This window comes from Tarenaya hassleriana, unplaced genomic scaffold (assembly GCF_000463585.1).
Source record: "Tarenaya hassleriana unplaced genomic scaffold, ASM46358v1 Cleome32, whole genome shotgun sequence".
NCBI lineage: Eukaryota > Viridiplantae > Streptophyta > Magnoliopsida > Brassicales > Cleomaceae > Tarenaya > Tarenaya hassleriana.
Window position 1 is genome coordinate 340,763 of NW_010966372.1, and position 17,421 is coordinate 358,183.

Below are 17,421 nucleotides of genomic sequence, written 5' to 3' on the forward strand. Positions count from 1 at the left end.
GCAGGAATTTTATGGCGATGCTCGTCATCATCCACTCTTGTCAAATGAATCTCTGATTCCCCAAAAGAAGGCTCGGCAGGAAAACCAGATTCTTCCTCAATATCAACCCTTTGCTCCAAACTCATTGATGCTGCTGATTCTCTTTCTTTAACGTCGGTAATCTTTTCTTCCTCTCCTGATAAAGATGATCCACTGTCACTGTGATCCTCTTCATCTGTTTCTATCTTATCAGAAGTTTCTCCTTCTATCGTGTTAGATTGCTCTTCCTGGTGACTTCCTCTGTCACCCAGTGTTATCTCCGCCACATCATTGTGAAGATTTTGGCTATCAGCTTGTTCACTGAAATCAACATCTTCTGATGAATGGCTCTTCTCATCGTCGTGGTCAGAGGCTGGATCAACTCTAGGCATCTCAATTCCTCGATCAGCCTCATGTTCATGCACCTTCTTGTCATCCTCCTCCAGGCCTGTGCTCAGAGATTCGGTATCGGGGACAGAACTGACTTTCGACTCGCTAACTTCACTGAGTTGTCTTTCAAATCCGTAATAGCTGGTTCTCTCATGAGCTAGTTTTTCCAGCACAAAGAAAGGACGTAGCCTCTCGCTCCTGTCTTGCCTAGGACCTCCAAGCATTGATGGACCGACACTGAAGCTTTCATGTCTTCTAAATACAGGTTCCTTTGGATGGAAAGGAGAGAACTCTTCCTGGAAACTGTCACGTTTGAGGTCTGGCTTCTCTTCATTTGGATCATACGGAATATCAAACGGATTTCTCCTCGGCACCAGAACAGATGGGGCAGAGCCTGGGATTGGTGGTAAGCCCATATCATCATATGAATCATAAGGAAGATCGAATGGGTTACGCCTTGAGGTTGAGATGGGGGGCATGTTAAACGGTACGTCGAAACTGTCCAGGTCGATAAGATTCTTCTCGGCCATCAGTTTGGTACCTTGCCGAGCCCTTCTCCGGGCGATAAGACTCTCCAACCGTTGGTTTCTTTCGAGTTCAAGACTTCCAAGATCCATTACATTCTTCTGGTCATCCTCTGTCCATTTGATCACTGACTTGCTTTCGTCCTCCTCCTCCTTCTCTTCCTTTGTCTCCTCTTCTTCTTCATCCTCTTCATTTTCATTGTCTCCGTCTTCATCTCCTCCATTGTTATCACTGTCGATATCAGATTCAAGCCCTTCATCGCAACTGCTCCTATGCGGTCCCTCTGACGCAGTGTCTGATCCTTCTCGGGAAATATTAGAAGGGTTTGCTGCTTCTGAGTGTAGCAGCGGGTGAAGCTCGTCGAGCATCGGGATGATATCGGTCATGGAAGCATCGGGTGAGGAGCTCTCCGAACCATCATCAGACCCGGAATCCGATGAGTCGTCACCATCGGCAGCAGCATCATCATCATCCTTGTCATGCCTCATTGGTGTCCATGGTGAGACTGGAGATGCATCCATCTGTTCATCCTTGGTATTTTCCGACATATTTCCATCGTCTTCTACCGGTCTCTCCTCCACTGTCTTCTCCGACTCCGCCTCTAAAGGTTCCACCTTGAACTTGACCTGATTCTTTTGGTTTAGAGTCTCATCAACCAAAGGCCTATATTCAACTGAGTTACTGTCTTCCTCAATTCCATCACCGTCATCGTTTCCATCCTTCTCCTTGTTCACGAATCTCTCTACCGCGAAACTCTTATCCTCTCTCTCGACAACAGTTGCATCTCTAGCAAGCTCTGTCTTGAAAAGAGAAGCCTCGTGGACAAGTTCGGGGTCATTCTCGATTTCGGGTATGTTCTGTTGCCCGAAACTCAGTATTGTCCCGAGCAAAACGGCAGTGCAGACCAGAACTGGAGATGCAGAAACCAGTAGAGAGAACAGAACAGGACACGTTCTGTTCAGAAGAACCAGGAAAGAGACGAAACCCAGGAGGAAGGGATGGCTGCAAACCCATCTGTATGACAGTCTGATCGAGATAACGACCAATCTCCGAATCTGAAACCCGATGTCTGACCGATCACGGATCATTTTTCTTCTTCCAGCCGGGGTTTCTGCAAAATTCACGAGCAAGAATCAAAGATTCAGATGACGTCACAGATCCATGTGGGGATCGACACGAATTCACGAGCCGTTTAAGGCTGGAAGAGGAGGAAGAGGGCATTCGTATACCTTCTGGAATCCGACCAGACAAATCACGCCGCGATCAGAACCATGCCGTGGCGGGAGAAAGTTGAAGAAAACCAAGACAGATCTCGATGGGACAGATTCCCGATCGGCAAACGATCTGAAATTCCACGCAACTGAGAAATGCGGTGATTGCGATCGGAGAAGAAAGCTAGCTCCGGCGAGAGAGAGAGAGAATTGAAAAGAAATAAGGGGGAAAAGTTAAAAGGGAAATAATTTAATTCATCTTTTCCAAAGAGACCAACAGCTATACAGAGCTGTTCTTTGTTCGGTTCTTTTTCAGTCTTGTCTTTTTACATTACAATATCGAATTATTCCGTTTATTTATTTTGTACATATGATATGATGCTATCATGCATTACAAGGACCGTACAAACGTTTGTAAATGAAATTTACTTGTTTGTATAAAATAACGTTTATAGTTTGTAGTCTACTTGGATATTCACCACCACATGAAATCGTTTTTCTCCATAAATGTTTTTTTATATCTATTTTAAATTTATTTTCAATTGATTTGGATGGAACTCGAATTAACCTTAATATCATATTATTATTATTATTACTAATAAGGAAAAAGGACATTAGACTATTAGTTTCCTAAGCGGAGAAAGAGACTTTAGTGGCTCGTGGGGTATGGGCGGTTTCATGAGAATAAAACAATTTGTGGAATAAATGTAAAAAGGCATTAAAATTAGGGGCGGCGAAAGAAATCAATGACCGAAAGTTACAGTTGATGACCGCCAAATTCCAATTTTATATTTCTTTGAAAAAATGCCCAAAGAAAAAAAAATCAGGAAGATATTGGTAATTTTGTTTGGATTGGGTTCAGCTTAATTAAAAACTATTTATCTTTAAATAGAATTTTGTTTTAAAATCGACTTCATTCTGATACGTATTATTGAATTCAATTCTGTTTTTATGTCAATAATCACAATATCTACTCCTAATTTTGCTATATGAACACTATTTTTAACTTTTGGATAATAAGTTTAATAATTTGTATTTTGGTCCCTAAACGGAGCAATATTCCGAAACGTGACCCATAGATTGCATTTCTTTCAAATCAACCCCTACCTTACTGAATAATTATTTTTTATTGCAAAACATCGTTGGAAGAAGTTGGGGTTGTTTGTAATGTGGGAGTGATGATTGCAAGTTTTCATTTTTTGGACAGAGGGAAAGTAGTTAGTCAGTTCATGAATTAAAAGCAATTGAGTTTCATAATTATGTTAAAAGTGCTAATTTCAATTTGTTTCATATTATACATCATTTCCAATGTTACAATTGATTTTCTATGTTTTAAATTGTAGGAAAACATTTCTACAACATCAAAAAAACTTTATTTTATACAAATATATATTATATATATTATATTATTATTTTATATTTTATATTTTATATATTATTAATATATATATTATATTATTATATTTTTTAACAAAAAACTTTATTTTATACAAATATATAGGTTAACCTAAACAAAAGTTTTCTTTTAAATTTCATATTTGACAAGAAACATATGTGGTTTCATAAGACTAGTGATTTTGGATTTCTGTTCCTTTTTTTTATTTGGATGTCGTAGATACATTTTATTTGTTTTAAAAATAATAATCTAATGATTGTTAATTTTAAACCGATTTCGTTCACAATCATATCAAAATTACTTCACAACGACAAAAAATATAGAAAATAACTTACAAATGATTTGTAATGTAGGACCGGGTCGGACTGTACAGTGTAGTACTTAACCGAATCGGGTCAGATTTATTTTGACCCGACCCGGTAATTTATTCGGCCCAATCCATCTTCATCTATCGGCTTCTCCATCTCTGGATCTAATTCCGTCTTCGTGCTTTTCTTAAACCCTAACCTCCACCGTCGCCGTTCCCGTTCCCGTTCCGGCAGTTTTTCTCCGGAGAACCATGACGATCCACTCGGCGGTGATCCAAAGGCTCCTGCAAACCGGTGCTCACCTCGGCCGGCGTGCGGCGGAGCATCACTTCAAGCAATACGCATATGGAGCCCGAAATGGCATGACCATCATCGATTCCGACAAAACCCTAATCTGCCTCCGCAGCGCCGCACAGTTCATTGCCAACCTCGCTCACCAGCGCGCCAACATCTTCTTTGTCAACACCAACCCTCGCTTCGACGAGATCATCGAGCTTATGTCTCGTAGAATCCTCGGCGACGCCTACAACCACAATCGGGCCACGAATCTGTGGCGTATGGGTGGGTTTCTTACGAATAGCTTCAGTCCGAAGAAATTCCGGTCGAGGAACAAGAAGCTCTGCTTCGGTCCTACCACTCTACCGGACTGCATGGTCGTTTTCGATACCGAGAGGAAGAGCTCGGTGATTCTCGAGGCGGCGAAGCTTCAGATCCCGATCGTGGCGATCGTGGACCCGAACATGCCGTGGGAGTTCTATAAGAGGGTCACGTACCCTGTTCCAGCTCATGATTCGGTAAAGTTCGTGTATTTGTTCTGTAATGTGATCACCAAGTGCTTTGTGGCCGAGCAGATGAGGATGGCCGGGAAAGTTGGGATCAAGCAAGGTTGATTGAGGGGACTTAGCTGCACAATTGAGTCTGCAAAAGTATAAACCTTTATGGAATTACAGTTTTCTTCTCAGTTATTTATTGAGAAAAATAATCGTTCTTCAGGATTTTGTTTGCCAATTTGGAAATTCTGGGTATCTAATCATTGATGTTTGTTCTCTGACATTGGAAAACGGCTCTTTCTGCAGATTTTCAGTTTTGGATAATGTGGTTGTTGCTATGCCATTCATTGTGGCGCGGAACATGAACAGGATAGGGTTTTATGGTTTTCTAAATTTCTTTCAATATTCTGCTGAACTTTGGGGTTGCTACGATGTGAAATGGGAATTATATACTCCCCTAGTATCCCTTTAGGATTCAAATGATCCATCTCCTCTACAAGACATGAGTTTTCAAGGTTGGATCTTTTCATACTTTTCATAGCAAATTGTTATCTTTCATATGTTCCCGGTTTACTGGAAATCGTTGGTTAATTTTATCCTGAACACATTGTATTTCCTGTATACGGTTGTTGTTAGTCGATGAGCCGGTGGTTCGATTAGCGTAGTTATCCGTAAGCCACTGACTCTCGTGCCTGTGATTGAGACTCCTCGACTCGAGTCATATCAGACTGCAGTCTCCTCAAAACATCTTCTGGTACATAGCGAGCACAGGTAATCCTCTCGGAACTCTGGGAGTTACTTGGCACTATAAGATGGTTGGCTTGGTTTTACGTATGGGTCTGTTGACTGTAGAGTATAGTTTTGGTCCCTAGACTTAGATGACATCTTTCTGCACTTCGGCTAGAGAAGAAACTCACCAGTGTTGTTCTCTTGTTTCTTTTGTGAAACAGAGTACTGTTGTAGTACTTTAAGATAGATTTACTAAACCAGCTCGTTCTTTTGCCAATCAAGAAACCCTTTTACTCGATCGGATCGCAGCCCTGGTTTATATTTCTCAACCTGTTTGGAAGTAAGGGGAAACCGGTTTCATTTAGGTAGAAACTTGGGAGTTCTAGAACTGGTTGGAAGGAATGATTAATCAGATGGAAGAGATCTTGTTTTCAAAGGATCTTCGCTCTTGTTTTTTATATATTAAATTGCATCTGCATATGACAAGAAAGACCAAGCATGAGACTATGGGGGATGGGACAGACGGACAGTGCAATGTGGCATGTGGAGACTTTGTTTGTAAGCTTGTAGGAGACAGTGAAACGCAGCATATTCATAATGAGGCAGATTGAGGGGCACATTGCAGAGCGCATCACATTATATCCTTTTTGAGATCTTGTGTTATACCGTATGGGTGCTTTAACCATTTGCTAATCCCTCCCAGTTAGTGAAGCAAGCAACTGATTAAGTTTCCAAGTAGCAACGAAAGCAGATCCTTTTTTTTAAAAAAAAGCCTTAATTAAATCCTGAAATCTATCGAAACCTTTATTGGCGTTGCGTTATTTCTAGTGTTGCGTTTTTCCCACACAAATGATACCGAAACGGACCTATTTTCGGGTCGGGTCGGGTTAAACATTTCGCAGGCAGAACCGGTTATTTCTCCCATTAATTTATTTATGGGAAAAACGTGTTTTTCTCTTCATTAGTTCAAGTCAGGTCAGGTCTTCTTGCTGCAAACCCCTCCGTGGGAAGCCTTTCAACAATCAGAAGAAATTCTTCATTTTTTTTTTCCAATTCGTCGCTTTTTCCGAAGAAGAATAAGAAACAGACGGAGAAGAAGAAAGCCCAATTATCAGGAAGACCTAGTCTCATTTGGGTTTGGACCCGAATACCCGGAAATGAAGGGAGGTGGGAAGAAGAAGACCCAGGCGGTGAACGACACCGTCGAGGCCGAGACGGCGGGGGGAAACGCTAGCGACAGCAAGAAGAGGGCCGTCTTCGGCGCCGGAGAAGACGGCGGCGGAGGAAGAGGTGGTGACGGTGGGGAGTTGGTTCTTCGCGGGGTGGGTAATGATGAACGTAAGGAGGATGGGGCAGAAGAAGGGGAAGGAGAAGAAGCTGAAGATGGCGAAGATGATGGTGCAGAAGACGAAGAAGGAGGGCAAGAGGAAAGGCCGAAGCTAGACGAAGGGTTCTTCGAAATCGAAGCTATTCGTCGTAAGAGAGTTAGAAAAGTAAGCTATTTTTTTTCTTCTCTCTCTCCAATCTCTGCTGTATCGGGGAAGAGACAAATGTGTTTGTGGGTGTTGCTTGTTCCCCATAAATTTGGAGGTTTTAGGTTCTCTGGAATTAGATACCATCTTTGTTCGATGGTGCAATGTTAATTCTTGCTCATTAGGGAAGCCGGTGCTATTCAATGGTCAGTACAAAGCCTGTGGAGTCTCTGCTATCGATTTCTAGGGATGTTTTTAGAGGACAAGGAAAGAAGAAAGACCCAAAAAGTAGTTAAGAAGCGAGATACGGCTGATCTGTGGTTGTTGAGTTGTGTAGTAGGAAGAAACGGGTGATTTGCTTTTGTGTTTGATCTCTTCTTTCTGATGCGGGTAATGTATTGTGCGTTTTTGTTGGTGCTGCCGATGTCTCTATCAAAATGGTGCTGAAATCATAGGGCAAGCTACAGTATCTTATTAAATGGTGAGTTGTTGAATCGTTTCATATATCCCGAGTCACGGGTTAGACATGCTTTCCTTTTGATGTAAACTCTGTCCCGTCGTGTGAAGGCGTGGATGGCCCGAAACTGCAAACACTTGGGAGCCTTTGGAGAACCTCCAATCTTGCTCTGATTTTATCGATGCATTTGAGGAAAGGTAACTTATGTTTTGAAAGTCTTTCCTTTTCTTCTTTTACAATACTTTTCCTAATCTAGCATTTAGCAAGTTGCTTCTAATTGGTTGAATTTGTTATTTTTCCTGGTTTTATTAGTTGGTTCTTTTCATTTCATTCCATTCAAAGTTTGCATTTTTAAAGATGATTTGCTTTATTTCTACAAATTAAGGTGTTGAAGACACGAAGAGCTTTTATTTTTTAGTTTAGTGTTGGAGTTTTTTGTTGCTTGAGGTCTGTGTTCCATCTATAGTGGTGAAGAAGTGCGAAATAGGGATTTACATCTTCGTTGAGTTATCAATTTTGCTTCTTGTTTCTAAGCCTGCGACCAGGAAAGCAAGGTAGGAAGCGGAAACGCAAATCCGGATGGCTTCAATCCCACACAAAGAAGAAGCAGCAGCAGCAACCTCGTCCAATTTCCACTTCTCGTGATGATGGTATGGGCGTTCTAACTGTTGCCATTGACAAATCTCCATCTTCTACATCTCCAAAGAACTCTACTATTCCCGACATTGCGGCACCGACAGACCTCAATGGTCCGACTCAAAAAGAAGATCGGGAAGTGAAAAAAACCTACGTAGACAACAACCAAGTCGATGAAGACAGTGGCAGTGGTGATGCAGACCAGATCAGTTCGAAGAAAGAGGAGAAAGAATACGATCCCACACTTAATGAACTCAGAGGACCGGTGTCTCGTAGTGAGGTCCGTGCAAATAACTCTGTGGGGTGTTCCCATGGTGGTGCCATTGGTTCTGAAGGTGATGTTCCGAGAAACGGGTTTGTCAAGGCTGGTCCTAAGGAGGCTGGTAAGGGCAGTCGGTGCATAGGGGCCAAGAGAAGAAAGTCCGGTTCCGTGAAAAGATTTAAACAAGATGATACCGTGAGTGACCCTAACAAGAATCCGGATCTTGCTCGTGATTTGATTAGATTGGATTCTTTTGGCGCAATTTCGAGGCTAGGGACCGAGTATAATGGCATGATGGAAAATAGTTTGTCCCAGAGAACCAAGATGGAAGAGGTGAATATAACAAAGATACTCAAGCCGATGAGTTTTTCAGCGTCTGTATCAGACAATGTTCAGGATGTGTTCGTGACCTTCATGGCACTACGGTTCGTAAGTCCTGCATATGTTTTTTATCCATTGATGTCCAAAGTATATACCGTGTATTATTACGCATATTTTTACATATATATATATGCACACACTTGATAGGTCTGATGGGGAAGAAGTGATGGTGGACAACAGATTTCTAAAGGCTCACAACCCTCTTCTGGTAAAATCTGTGATCTCTTTGCATTCTCAGAGTTTTTGTTCTTTGCGTTTTCATTTTAAAACTCGTGTTACTTATCCGAGAAAGGGTTCTCATTCTTTTCCGCTTCTGCTTTTGACGACAGTTGATCGACTTCTACGAGCAGCATCTCAAGTACAATCCTACTTCTTCTTGATTTATATGTATTACACGGAATAAAATAGGTAAGAAAATTGTTTGTACACAGCATTGCAATTCTGTAGGTAGGTTAGGGTTTTCTTCTTCTTTGTGTGTAGCTATGATTTGTAGGTGTTGTTCCACGTCTCTGCGTTCTTAAGATGAGATCATCCCTATGCTTTATAACGGTTCACTCTACATGCTATTGATCTTTTCATCAAGATCCAATGGTACTTAATATTAGAAAAAAAAAGGAAGTGAGATTCATAACTTTATAGTATTCTCAATGCAATTGTATTGTGTTTATCACCACAATTACTTTTGAGAAACCTCATTGATTATGGGTACATAGGCTCATTGATACATCCGTATACAGAGTAGACCTAATTTGGTGCAGCATTATCTGTGACTGTTATAGCCTCCGTGTCGAAGGCACTTGAAGTTTAATCCTCTTGGGTTCCGGTTCTTTCTGGTCTGTGTTCGAGCCCTGACCCATGGCTTCCGAGAGCTCCAAACCCGATGAAACCATATCGAGCCTGTCCTGTAGGATGCAAGGTGGCTCTGGCTCGGGCTCGGGCAAGACTGCAGCTTCTTCCCCTTTTACCATATCTTCAAAAGACGTGAGGTGAACCGCACATTTCTTGATCTTTCCGGGTGGTTTAACTTTAGAACCTCCTTTCAGGTTCTCCAGGGAGAATTCAAATGTTGCCTCACTGTAGGATTGTAGTAATGATGTGCAACTTCTGCTGAACAAAAGGAGGTGATCTGTTTCAGCAGACATCCCTTTGAAAGCCTTTGGGTTAGGATACCAAAGCTCATCCATAACCACCAGTTCCTCGTCGTAAGCACCTCCTCCTCTGAAATGGCAACGGCATCGGATTGCCAGATCTTTCATAGGATACTGTCCATCCACATCCATTCCCACCATTACACATGCCGAAAATCCCAAAATGTCAAGAGCATGATTGATTGGAGGTAAGTGGATTTTCAGAGAAGGCCCTGTTGCACGGTGGTTGAAGCAGGAGGGCACATCTCTTCCGGGGAAGTAAGCGAATCTGGGTTTCTCCTGTACAAGGACAACAGATGTTGAGTTTTGAGCAAGTAGATTTGATGGGCATGAAGCTACTAAAAGAGGAACTATAAGAGAGAGAGAGAGAGAAGAGAGAGAGAGAGATGAGAACAACAACCGGGTCGAGTTCCATGTTCCGCCGAATGAGCAGCTGAGCATCTTGATCCAATTTGAAACAGTTGCTAACCACAAGGGTGTGTAAACAGTGTCTGAAGCACTGTGAAATACTCTCTAGTGAAGTGCAGCCATGTGCATAGATATACAACAGACATCGGGGTGATTCAGGCAATGCTCGGAGTCTCTGGCAGTTGTTTAGGTTAAGCCTATGCAAACAGGATAGCCCTTTGATGCTTGCAGGAATCATCTTGAAATTGTTCCCACTCAAATCTAATTCTGATAGGCTCCACAAGTTGCCAATGCTTGTAGGGATCTCGAGCATGTTCAAGTTGCTTAGACGCAGCACTCTTAATTCCTCAAACCTTGGTAAACGAGGACACAGAGAAGGCTGACCGGATGGGTTAAAGCAACTATGCCCAATGGACAAGACATGAAGACGTGTCAATCGAGCGATGGACAGTGGAGCTCGCCTTACATCGGTTTTTCTTGCCTCAAATACCTCCAGAGCTGTTAAATTCCCGATGTCTTCAGGCAATTCGGTAATGCCGGTCCTACCTATGTCAAACCACCTCAAGCAGCTCATTGTACGGCACATTTCTGCAGGGAAACTCTCAAGAATAGAACAGCCAGAAAGGTTAAGTCTTTCAAGTGACAGTAGCTCAGAAATGCTTACTGGAAGACGTTTTAACCTTTTGCTTTCCCGAAGATCCAAAGACCTAAGTCTAGAGAGATTACAGATCCATCCAGGAACTTCCTCAATCGATGTCTCTGTTACACGTATTGCTGTTATACTCGTGGCAACAAGTGGGAACTCATTGATATGAAGACTACCAGAGACTTCTAGAGTTTCGAGAGACGTGAGTTCCTGTAATGTCCTCGGGAGATTTCCAAGATGCTTGCACCCTTGCAAATTCATGGATTTAAGGGATACCAAGTCCCTTACAGTGCTCGGAAGAGTCCTGAGGCTCATGCAATCCGACATATCCAACTCAATGAGACAAGATAGACGGGAGATGGAAAATGGCAGTTCTTTTATCTTTGTACTGTTGAGATAGAGTCTTCTACCATTTGGAGAAACTTCTGGAAAATGTGTAAGACTGGTGCATCCATTCAGCCCAACTATTTCAAGTGACTTTAATATAACTCTGCTTGGAATGTGCTGGAGTCGACTACAGTTAGTCATGTATAGAGAAGAAAGTCTCTGGAGACTTTGGATAGACGGAGGAACCTCAACCAAGCTTTGGCAGTAAGAAAGGTTTAATTCCTCCAGGTTTGTGGCTTTTGAGAGATCTGGCACTTCCACAAGGTACTTACAGCATGAAAGGTCCATCTTTTTCAAATTCAAAAGAGACTGAAATATCATACAGATATAGAATGTTAGAAGGACTTGGGAAGATTTCAGGAACAAATTATTAGCGTTTGATTTGAAAATTTTACCTGTGTCCCAGTCCAAAGTTTTTCGAGATGACTATGGCGCATACAGAGTTCAACAAGGAACTCGGGATGAAATCTTGATGGCAGAGCCTTCAGAGGATATCCTTCCCAACGGAGATAACGAAGCTTCCGAGGAAGATAACTGAGGCCTGTAGGTAAATGCACTTTTGTGTCTCCATGATGCGCAGAGTAATAAAAGTTGAGAATCTTAAGATTAGACAACCCTTCAAAAGCTCGATCACTTGCAAACAGATCGGTTATTTCAGACATGTTTAGTGAGACTGCTTCAACCAGTTGAGTTCCCTGAGACATGGATTTGGAACCATCAGATTGAAACGGCATAAGTAAAGGTCAAATCATGTAGAAAGGTTGTTTTTACAAGGTAGATAGAGATGAAGAAGCAAATGCAGGAAACTTACGGAATTTTCAACCAGCATATCAGAGATGTCTTTAGGATCCCACAAAAACAGGCGTTCTCCAGGGTTTTTAATTGATTGTCGACGGACAAGTTCTCTGCCCATCTGTTCCACCAGATCATGCATCTTTATGTACCCATTTGATATGTCTAACAAGGACTTCTCGGTCAAAACTGCAATACCGATTTCAGCAGCATACCCACAAATATCGAGAAGTTTGCTCACATAATCAACATGCTTCATATTGAAGAAACACGATATACCAAGAAAAATAACCTTCTCTTGCTCATCCAATCCGTCATAGCTAACCCTCAAAACTTCCATGACGTCACTATGAGGCACTATTTCAAGCCTGTCAAGCGTGCTTTTCCATTCTTTCTCGCTCCGGCGGTAAAGGAATGAACCTAAAACTCTGAGGGCGAGTGGAAGACCAGAAGCATACTTAACAGCTCGAACCGAGAGATCGTGGAACCCACTTGGAATGATTTTACCCCGAAAAGCATAGTGACAGAAGAGCTGCAGAGCTTCATTTTTCATTAAACACCTGACCTTGTATACAAGCTCGACCCCGTGAGAATCTAGCAAGTGTTTATCTCGTGTGGTTATAATGATTCTGCTTCGAGGACCAAACCAATCAGCCTCCTTGACCAATGCGCGTAGGTGTTCTTGTTTATCTACATCATCAAGGACAATGAGAACTGTTTTATGCCGAAACCTCTCCTTTATTATGTTGGATAACAGGACCGAGCTCCATGCTCCTTTATCTGTTTCTCCAAACATTTTGGATAAGAATTCCTCCTGCAGACGCGTGGTCCCATATCTATCACAGAATTCCTTGACATTTTCCATGAAACAGTGAGCTTGAAACCTACACGATAGATGATTGTAGAGATATCTAACGATGGTAGTTTTACCAACACCACCCATTCCCCAAATTCCTATCATGCGAACCTCTTCATGCTCGGTAGAAATCATAGACTGCAAAAGGTCCATTTCGGCACTCTTTACAATCAACCCATCTGAATCATCCGATGAAGTGGAAACTAATTGATCAGAAATGTCTCTAACAATCTTCCTGATCAGCTTTGACTCATCCATCCTAGCATAGAAGTTCACCCAGAGTAGTTATGATCATACCAAAAACGATATAGAGTAAACAAAAATCGAATCGAATCAGAATCCAATACAAAAAGCATATACCAATTCCGAGAATCCTCGCCAGAAATGGCGGCCAGTTTCGTCAAAGCTTCCTTCCAATTCCTCACCTTCTCCTTATCTCCGTGCCTTTCCATAGCCTCACCGACACTCCCTGTCTGTCTTCTCACGTCGGAAGGATTTATCCCGTAGAAAATCGGCACGACCCTCTGCCCAATCGAGTCCCTACACTCCATGATCTTAACAAGCTCGTCCAAACACCAATTAGAAGTAGCGTAGTTCTCGGAGACGATGACGACCGCGAATCTCGAGCCTCCGATCGCATCGAAAAGCTCCGGGGAAATGGACTTTCCTCTCTCCAGATCAAAATCCTCCCTGAATGCGTTGATCCCCATCCGATCAAGCTCGCAAAAGAGATGACTCGCGAAGTTCCTGCGCACATCTTCTCCTCTGAAACTCACGAAAACGTCGAATTTCCAGATAGAAGAAGAAGAAGACATTGATTCTTCTCTCTGAGCTACTGCAATGGCTGTGAAGATTTCATGATTTTGGACGAAAACGTTAGAGAAGTCAAAACATACTCAAGAGTTTCATCGAGTTGAGTATGACTGGATTTGCTGACAAGATTGGTCGGATACTGAGAACCAGAGGTTAGAACTCATGTCCTGAAATCACTCTAAAGTTACCTTGACCTAATTCCTTTGCTTCTTGGACTGCCTTATCTACCCTTTCCAAGTACCTATCAAACAACAGAAGACTCCACCATCAAGTCATCAAACCAGAACCGGAGAGACATATATTCAGAGCCTTTACCAATCAAGGACAGGGCGAGGACGGAGGGTACCCCGCCAGTAGGATGGGTCAAGCAAGCCGGCAGCATTCCTAAACCAGTCTAACCTCGACACGGCGGCAACCACCACCGGCACACCATACTCGCCCAAAGTCATTCCCAACTTTTTGTAGTCCCCTGAGTTGTTCCCTAAACCCTAATTTTCATTTCACGGATGAATCTTATTCACATAAACAACAAACCCAGATTCACATTACGCTGAACCGAACCCGGTTCAGTGGTAACCAAATTATTTACCTTACCGGAATTTCCCGCCCCCACACGTGGAAAGAGTCAAAGTCAAAACTTTTTCCCACAATTTCTCATTCCTCTTAAAAACCCTAATCCACTCGATAAAGTTCTCAGAACACTGAAGAGAGCATTCGAAGACGAAGAAGAAGGAGAGAAGCCAAACCTGCGAGAAATGTCGTCTCTTTCGGCGGGGATTTTCAGAGGATGTAGATCGGTCCTAGCTCCTGCTTCGAGAACCTTCTCTTCTGCTGCTGCTTCAAGAGGTGGAAGTTCCACCGGAGCCAGAAAGTCGGCGTCGAAGCCGAAGCCGAAGCCGAGATCGTCGTCTCCGGCGACGGCGAGATCCACCGGAATTTTCAAGGTGAGCCCTGTCTCTCCGGCGCTGGCTCAGTTCCTCGGCGCCGGCGAAGCTTCCCGAACGGACGCCATCAAGGGGATATGGGCCTACATCAAGTCCCATGATCTTCAGGTTTCTCCATTGTTTGTTTCTCCTCATGCACTTGTTGATAATTTTGCTTAGACGTGTGCCCTAAATTTCCAAGACAAAGAGTGTTCGTGGCTTTAACTAGTTGCTGTCTGGAAAGTGAATTTCTCACCCGTAATCTATCAGGTGATGTTTGATAGGGTTTCTAGATGAAACTTGTGCTAATGCAATGGTTTTTTCTCCCACCCAGAATCCTGCAGATAAGAGGGAGGTCATCTGTGATGAGAAGTTGAAGCACCTTTTCGAGGGGAAAGACAGAGTCGGGTTTCTCGAGATTGGGAAATTGTTGTCTCCTCATTTCGTGAAGACTAGCTGACCGTTGCCTCCTGATTTCTGGCTTGAAGAAAGTTGTACCTAATTCCAGCAAGCTCTTTCTTTTTGCTGTGACTGTGAGTATCTATCTCTGCTGTGCTGGTTCTTTAAGGAGGTCGAACTCTTCTTGGTTGGGTTTGCCATTTAAACAGGTCTCCAACCATGTTCGCTGTAAAGTGTTTGTTAAAGACCAGATGTGTCCATGTTTCTGTAATGTTGATGACATGATGTGTACTGATTTCGCATCTTTTCGTAAATCCAGTTCCTTTACATGTGGAATCATTTCCATGATTGCTCTGTCGCGATATCTAGAGAAAGACATTGCTAAGGATTGCTCAAGACAACATTGGTTTCTTGTCTCGCCTGAGTTAGGTAAGTTTTTCAGCAGTAATTGTACAGAATGTTGAATTTCACTCAAGAAGGTGGTGGATCCAATGCTTTACAATGGCCGGAGAACCATACCAGGGCCTGGTTGTATCGTCTGAACCAACAGGCGAGTGGTAGATCCCATTGAAGCTAATGTTGAGTGCACCTTCAAGATGGGCTGAAACCTCCGGCACGACCCCATCACCCCAAACATCAGCTCTCCCGCATACCTACACATCAACACCAGGCGGAGGTCTCAAGGCGGTTTCTCTATCTTAAGTTCTTGATAGGTTAGTTGTGTTATTCTTTACAGAAAATCCAAGTCTTGTGAAACCTGCAGTCTGAATTACCTGCTTGTAGCCTTGCCCGACAAAACGAGCACGTAACGTTGGTGCCGGAACTTTTGAACCACTCATGTCGCTCGTGATAGTGAGGCCGGGAATGGCTTGTCCACCATCGATTTCCATTGTCATATCAGAATCCAAATCCAGATCGGCATTGCCGGTCAAGGAAGCTCCTCGGATATATCTAACATGTAATCCACGATGACCACTTCAGATCCCATGTTTCATCTCTGGTCTAAACAAAGGAAAAACAGCAAATAAAACATCACCTCCCAGCAATGCAGACATATCTCAAGTCAGGAGTGTAGACAGCTTTTGCACAATGCTTCTCAACGTAATCAAGAAGACCCCTTGTTTGATCGATAACCCCTCTCTGCCCTTTCCGAGGCGGCCTGTACCAGCAAATATGATGAAAGAAAATACAGAGTTCAGTTCTCCATCAGCACAACAAGAACAAATGTTTTTCAGGGCAAGTGAACAAACATATGTAATGAAACTGTATACCTACAAGTGAGGCGTACCAAGAGTCAACAGCAATGAGATATCAGAATATCCGAACTCCTCCATGTAAACCCGAGCAAGCCATCCCCCGGCCGAGTGACCAATTATCGACAACTTCTGACCTACATCGAAGCAACTATGTTGAGGTTTAACTCAAGAGTTTCATCGAGTTGAGTATGACTGGATTTGCTGACAAGATTGGTCGGATACTGAGAACCAGAGGTTAGAACTCATGTCCTGAAATCACTCTAAAGTTACCTTGACCTAATTCCTTTGCTTCTTGGACTGCCTTATCTACCCTTTCCAAGTACCTATCAAACAACAGAAGACTCCACCATCAAGTCATCAAACCAGAACCGGAGAGACATATATTCAGAGCCTTTACCAATCAAGGACAGGGCGAGGACGGAGGGTACCCCGCCAGTAGGATGGGTCAAGCAAGCCGGCAGCATTCCTAAACCAGTCTAACCTCGACACGGCGGCAACCACCACCGGCACACCATACTCGCCCAAAGTCATTCCCAACTTTTTGTAGTCCCCTGAGTTGTTCCCTAAACCCTAATTTTCATTTCACGGATGAATCTTATTCACATAAACAACAAACCCAGATTCACATTACGAGGATTCATTTGCCAAAGGCACAGAAGAATCGATTACGATTCGGTAATGTTCCCGGACAAATAACGCATTTTCCTAGAGGTTTCTCACGCTTTCCCACCAACCAAACATCGAATCAGAACCCAATACCATATGCAAGTGTATATGGTTCAAAGCAGGGGAAGAAGGGTAATCACCGGGAGAATGACGGCGGGACGGGGATTCCCGACGGAGGCGGTTGCGGCGGAGGATGAAGCTGACGTGGCAGCGGAGAAGCAAGGCATCAGCCTAAGTGATGGAATCACCGCCGAAGCCATCGTTGGTTAGTGGCTATGAGCCAAGCGGACAATGATGTGAGTTTTTAAATCCACACGCTTCAGAACTTTTTGCTATATTTGCATAAAAGCCCCGATTGTTTCGTATCCTTCGACTTAAAGTACAAAACCCTTCAACATTTTCGAAATTCAGCACATAACTTTCCTTCCTCAAATTCTCCTCCATGCTGTTATCGTGGTTCGGTTTTAAGAAGCGGCTTAGCAGAAAATCGCAGAGGTCTGAAGATTATTTTCATGGAAGAAACTTCCTTTGGTTAATAGACGAAAATGGCTTCTCTCTGTCAACCTTGCTCT

The 17,421-nt window shown here is 43.1% G+C and overlaps 6 protein-coding genes across 7 annotated transcripts in view; 3 read left to right on the plus strand and 3 right to left on the minus strand.

Annotated features, from left to right (window-relative positions):
• Window positions 1-2,557, minus strand: part of LOC104820809 — a 6,486-nt gene extending 3,929 nt beyond the window's left edge. Inside the window, exons 1-2 of one of the 2 annotated variants that reach the window (XM_019203389.1) lie at window positions 2,163-2,557; window positions 1-2,044 (exon numbers count right to left, since the gene is read on the minus strand). In XM_019203389.1, coding sequence (XP_019058934.1) covers window positions 1-2,021 — 2,021 coding nt within the window. In that variant the 5' untranslated portion in view covers window positions 2,022-2,044; window positions 2,163-2,557. The other variant, XM_010551426.2, reaches the window with a different exon arrangement.
• Window positions 2,558-4,022: 1,465 nt separating this feature from the next.
• LOC104820811 (ribosomal protein S2, mitochondrial) lies at window positions 4,023-5,239 on the plus strand. The gene is made up of 2 exons (XM_010551428.2): window positions 4,023-4,774; window positions 4,925-5,239. The coding sequence occupies exon 1, from the start codon at window positions 4,100-4,102 to the stop codon at window positions 4,736-4,738; it is 639 nt and encodes a 212-aa protein (XP_010549730.1). The 5' UTR covers window positions 4,023-4,099; the 3' UTR covers window positions 4,739-4,774; window positions 4,925-5,239.
• Window positions 5,240-5,885: 646 nt separating this feature from the next.
• Window positions 5,886-9,137, plus strand: LOC104820814 (chromo domain-containing protein LHP1). Its single transcript, XM_010551430.2, has 6 exons — window positions 5,886-6,840; window positions 7,275-7,300; window positions 7,387-7,473; window positions 7,811-8,599; window positions 8,703-8,763; window positions 8,885-9,137. Exons 1-6 carry the CDS (start codon window positions 6,505-6,507, stop codon window positions 8,933-8,935), a joined length of 1,350 nt encoding a protein of 449 aa, XP_010549732.1. The 5' UTR covers window positions 5,886-6,504; the 3' UTR covers window positions 8,936-9,137.
• A 19-nt stretch (window positions 9,138-9,156) lies between these two features.
• LOC104820813 (disease resistance protein RML1B) lies at window positions 9,157-13,680 on the minus strand. Its single transcript, XM_010551429.1, has 5 exons — window positions 13,153-13,680; window positions 11,956-13,051; window positions 11,540-11,839; window positions 10,104-11,453; window positions 9,157-9,982 (listed from the first exon to the last, which is right to left on the minus strand). Exons 1-5 carry the CDS (start codon window positions 13,605-13,607, stop codon window positions 9,329-9,331), a joined length of 3,855 nt encoding a protein of 1,284 aa, XP_010549731.1. The 5' UTR covers window positions 13,608-13,680; the 3' UTR covers window positions 9,157-9,328.
• A 598-nt stretch (window positions 13,681-14,278) lies between these two features.
• On the plus strand, window positions 14,279-15,254 carry LOC104820816 (protein TRI1). The gene is made up of 2 exons (XM_010551433.2): window positions 14,279-14,657; window positions 14,863-15,254. The coding sequence occupies exons 1-2, from the start codon at window positions 14,361-14,363 to the stop codon at window positions 14,986-14,988; spliced, it is 423 nt and encodes a 140-aa protein (XP_010549735.1). The 5' UTR covers window positions 14,279-14,360; the 3' UTR covers window positions 14,989-15,254.
• Window positions 15,255-15,291: 37 nt separating this feature from the next.
• On the minus strand, window positions 15,292-17,129 carry LOC104820815. Its single transcript, XM_010551431.1, has 7 exons — window positions 16,990-17,129; window positions 16,581-16,753; window positions 16,454-16,506; window positions 16,203-16,317; window positions 15,964-16,086; window positions 15,701-15,878; window positions 15,292-15,580 (listed from the first exon to the last, which is right to left on the minus strand). The coding sequence occupies exons 1-7, from the start codon at window positions 17,107-17,109 to the stop codon at window positions 15,395-15,397; spliced, it is 948 nt and encodes a 315-aa protein (XP_010549733.1). The 5' UTR covers window positions 17,110-17,129; the 3' UTR covers window positions 15,292-15,394.
• Between the last annotated feature and the right edge of the window lie 292 nt (window positions 17,130-17,421).

What these genes read in the sequence shown, in the direction of transcription:
- LOC104820815 (XM_010551431.1), bottom strand. Translation starts at nt 17,109, where the DNA reads ATGGCTTCGGCGGTGATTCCATCACTTAGGCTGATGCCTTGCTTCTCC. An exon ending in GTCCCGCCGTCATTCTCCCG is followed by an intron (nt 16,754 to 16,989) that starts GTGATTACCCTT and finishes AATGAAAATTAG; the next exon opens with GGTTTAGGGAACAACTCAGG. An exon ending in CCTCGCCCTGTCCTTGATTG is followed by an intron (nt 16,507 to 16,580) that starts GTAAAGGCTCTG and finishes GTTGTTTGATAG; the next exon opens with GTACTTGGAAAGGGTAGATA.
- LOC104820814 (XM_010551430.2), top strand. Translation starts at nt 6,505, where the DNA reads ATGAAGGGAGGTGGGAAGAAGAAGACCCAGGCGGTGAACGACACCGTC. An exon ending in GTCGTAAGAGAGTTAGAAAA is followed by an intron (nt 6,841 to 7,274) that starts GTAAGCTATTTT and finishes CTGAAATCATAG; the next exon opens with GGCAAGCTACAGTATCTTAT. An exon ending in AGGCTCACAACCCTCTTCTG is followed by an intron (nt 8,764 to 8,884) that starts GTAAAATCTGTG and finishes TTTTGACGACAG; the next exon opens with TTGATCGACTTCTACGAGCA.
- LOC104820813 (XM_010551429.1), bottom strand. Translation starts at nt 13,607, where the DNA reads ATGTCTTCTTCTTCTTCTATCTGGAAATTCGACGTTTTCGTGAGTTTC. An exon ending in ATATGCTGGTTGAAAATTCC is followed by an intron (nt 11,840 to 11,955) that starts GTAAGTTTCCTG and finishes TCCATGTCTCAG; the next exon opens with GGAACTCAACTGGTTGAAGC. An exon ending in GGAACATGGAACTCGACCCG is followed by an intron (nt 9,983 to 10,103) that starts GTTGTTGTTCTC and finishes GTCCTTGTACAG; the next exon opens with GAGAAACCCAGATTCGCTTA.
- LOC104820811 (XM_010551428.2), top strand. Translation starts at nt 4,100, where the DNA reads ATGACGATCCACTCGGCGGTGATCCAAAGGCTCCTGCAAACCGGTGCT.
- LOC104820816 (XM_010551433.2), top strand. Translation starts at nt 14,361, where the DNA reads ATGTCGTCTCTTTCGGCGGGGATTTTCAGAGGATGTAGATCGGTCCTA. An exon ending in TCAAGTCCCATGATCTTCAG is followed by an intron (nt 14,658 to 14,862) that starts GTTTCTCCATTG and finishes TCTCCCACCCAG; the next exon opens with AATCCTGCAGATAAGAGGGA.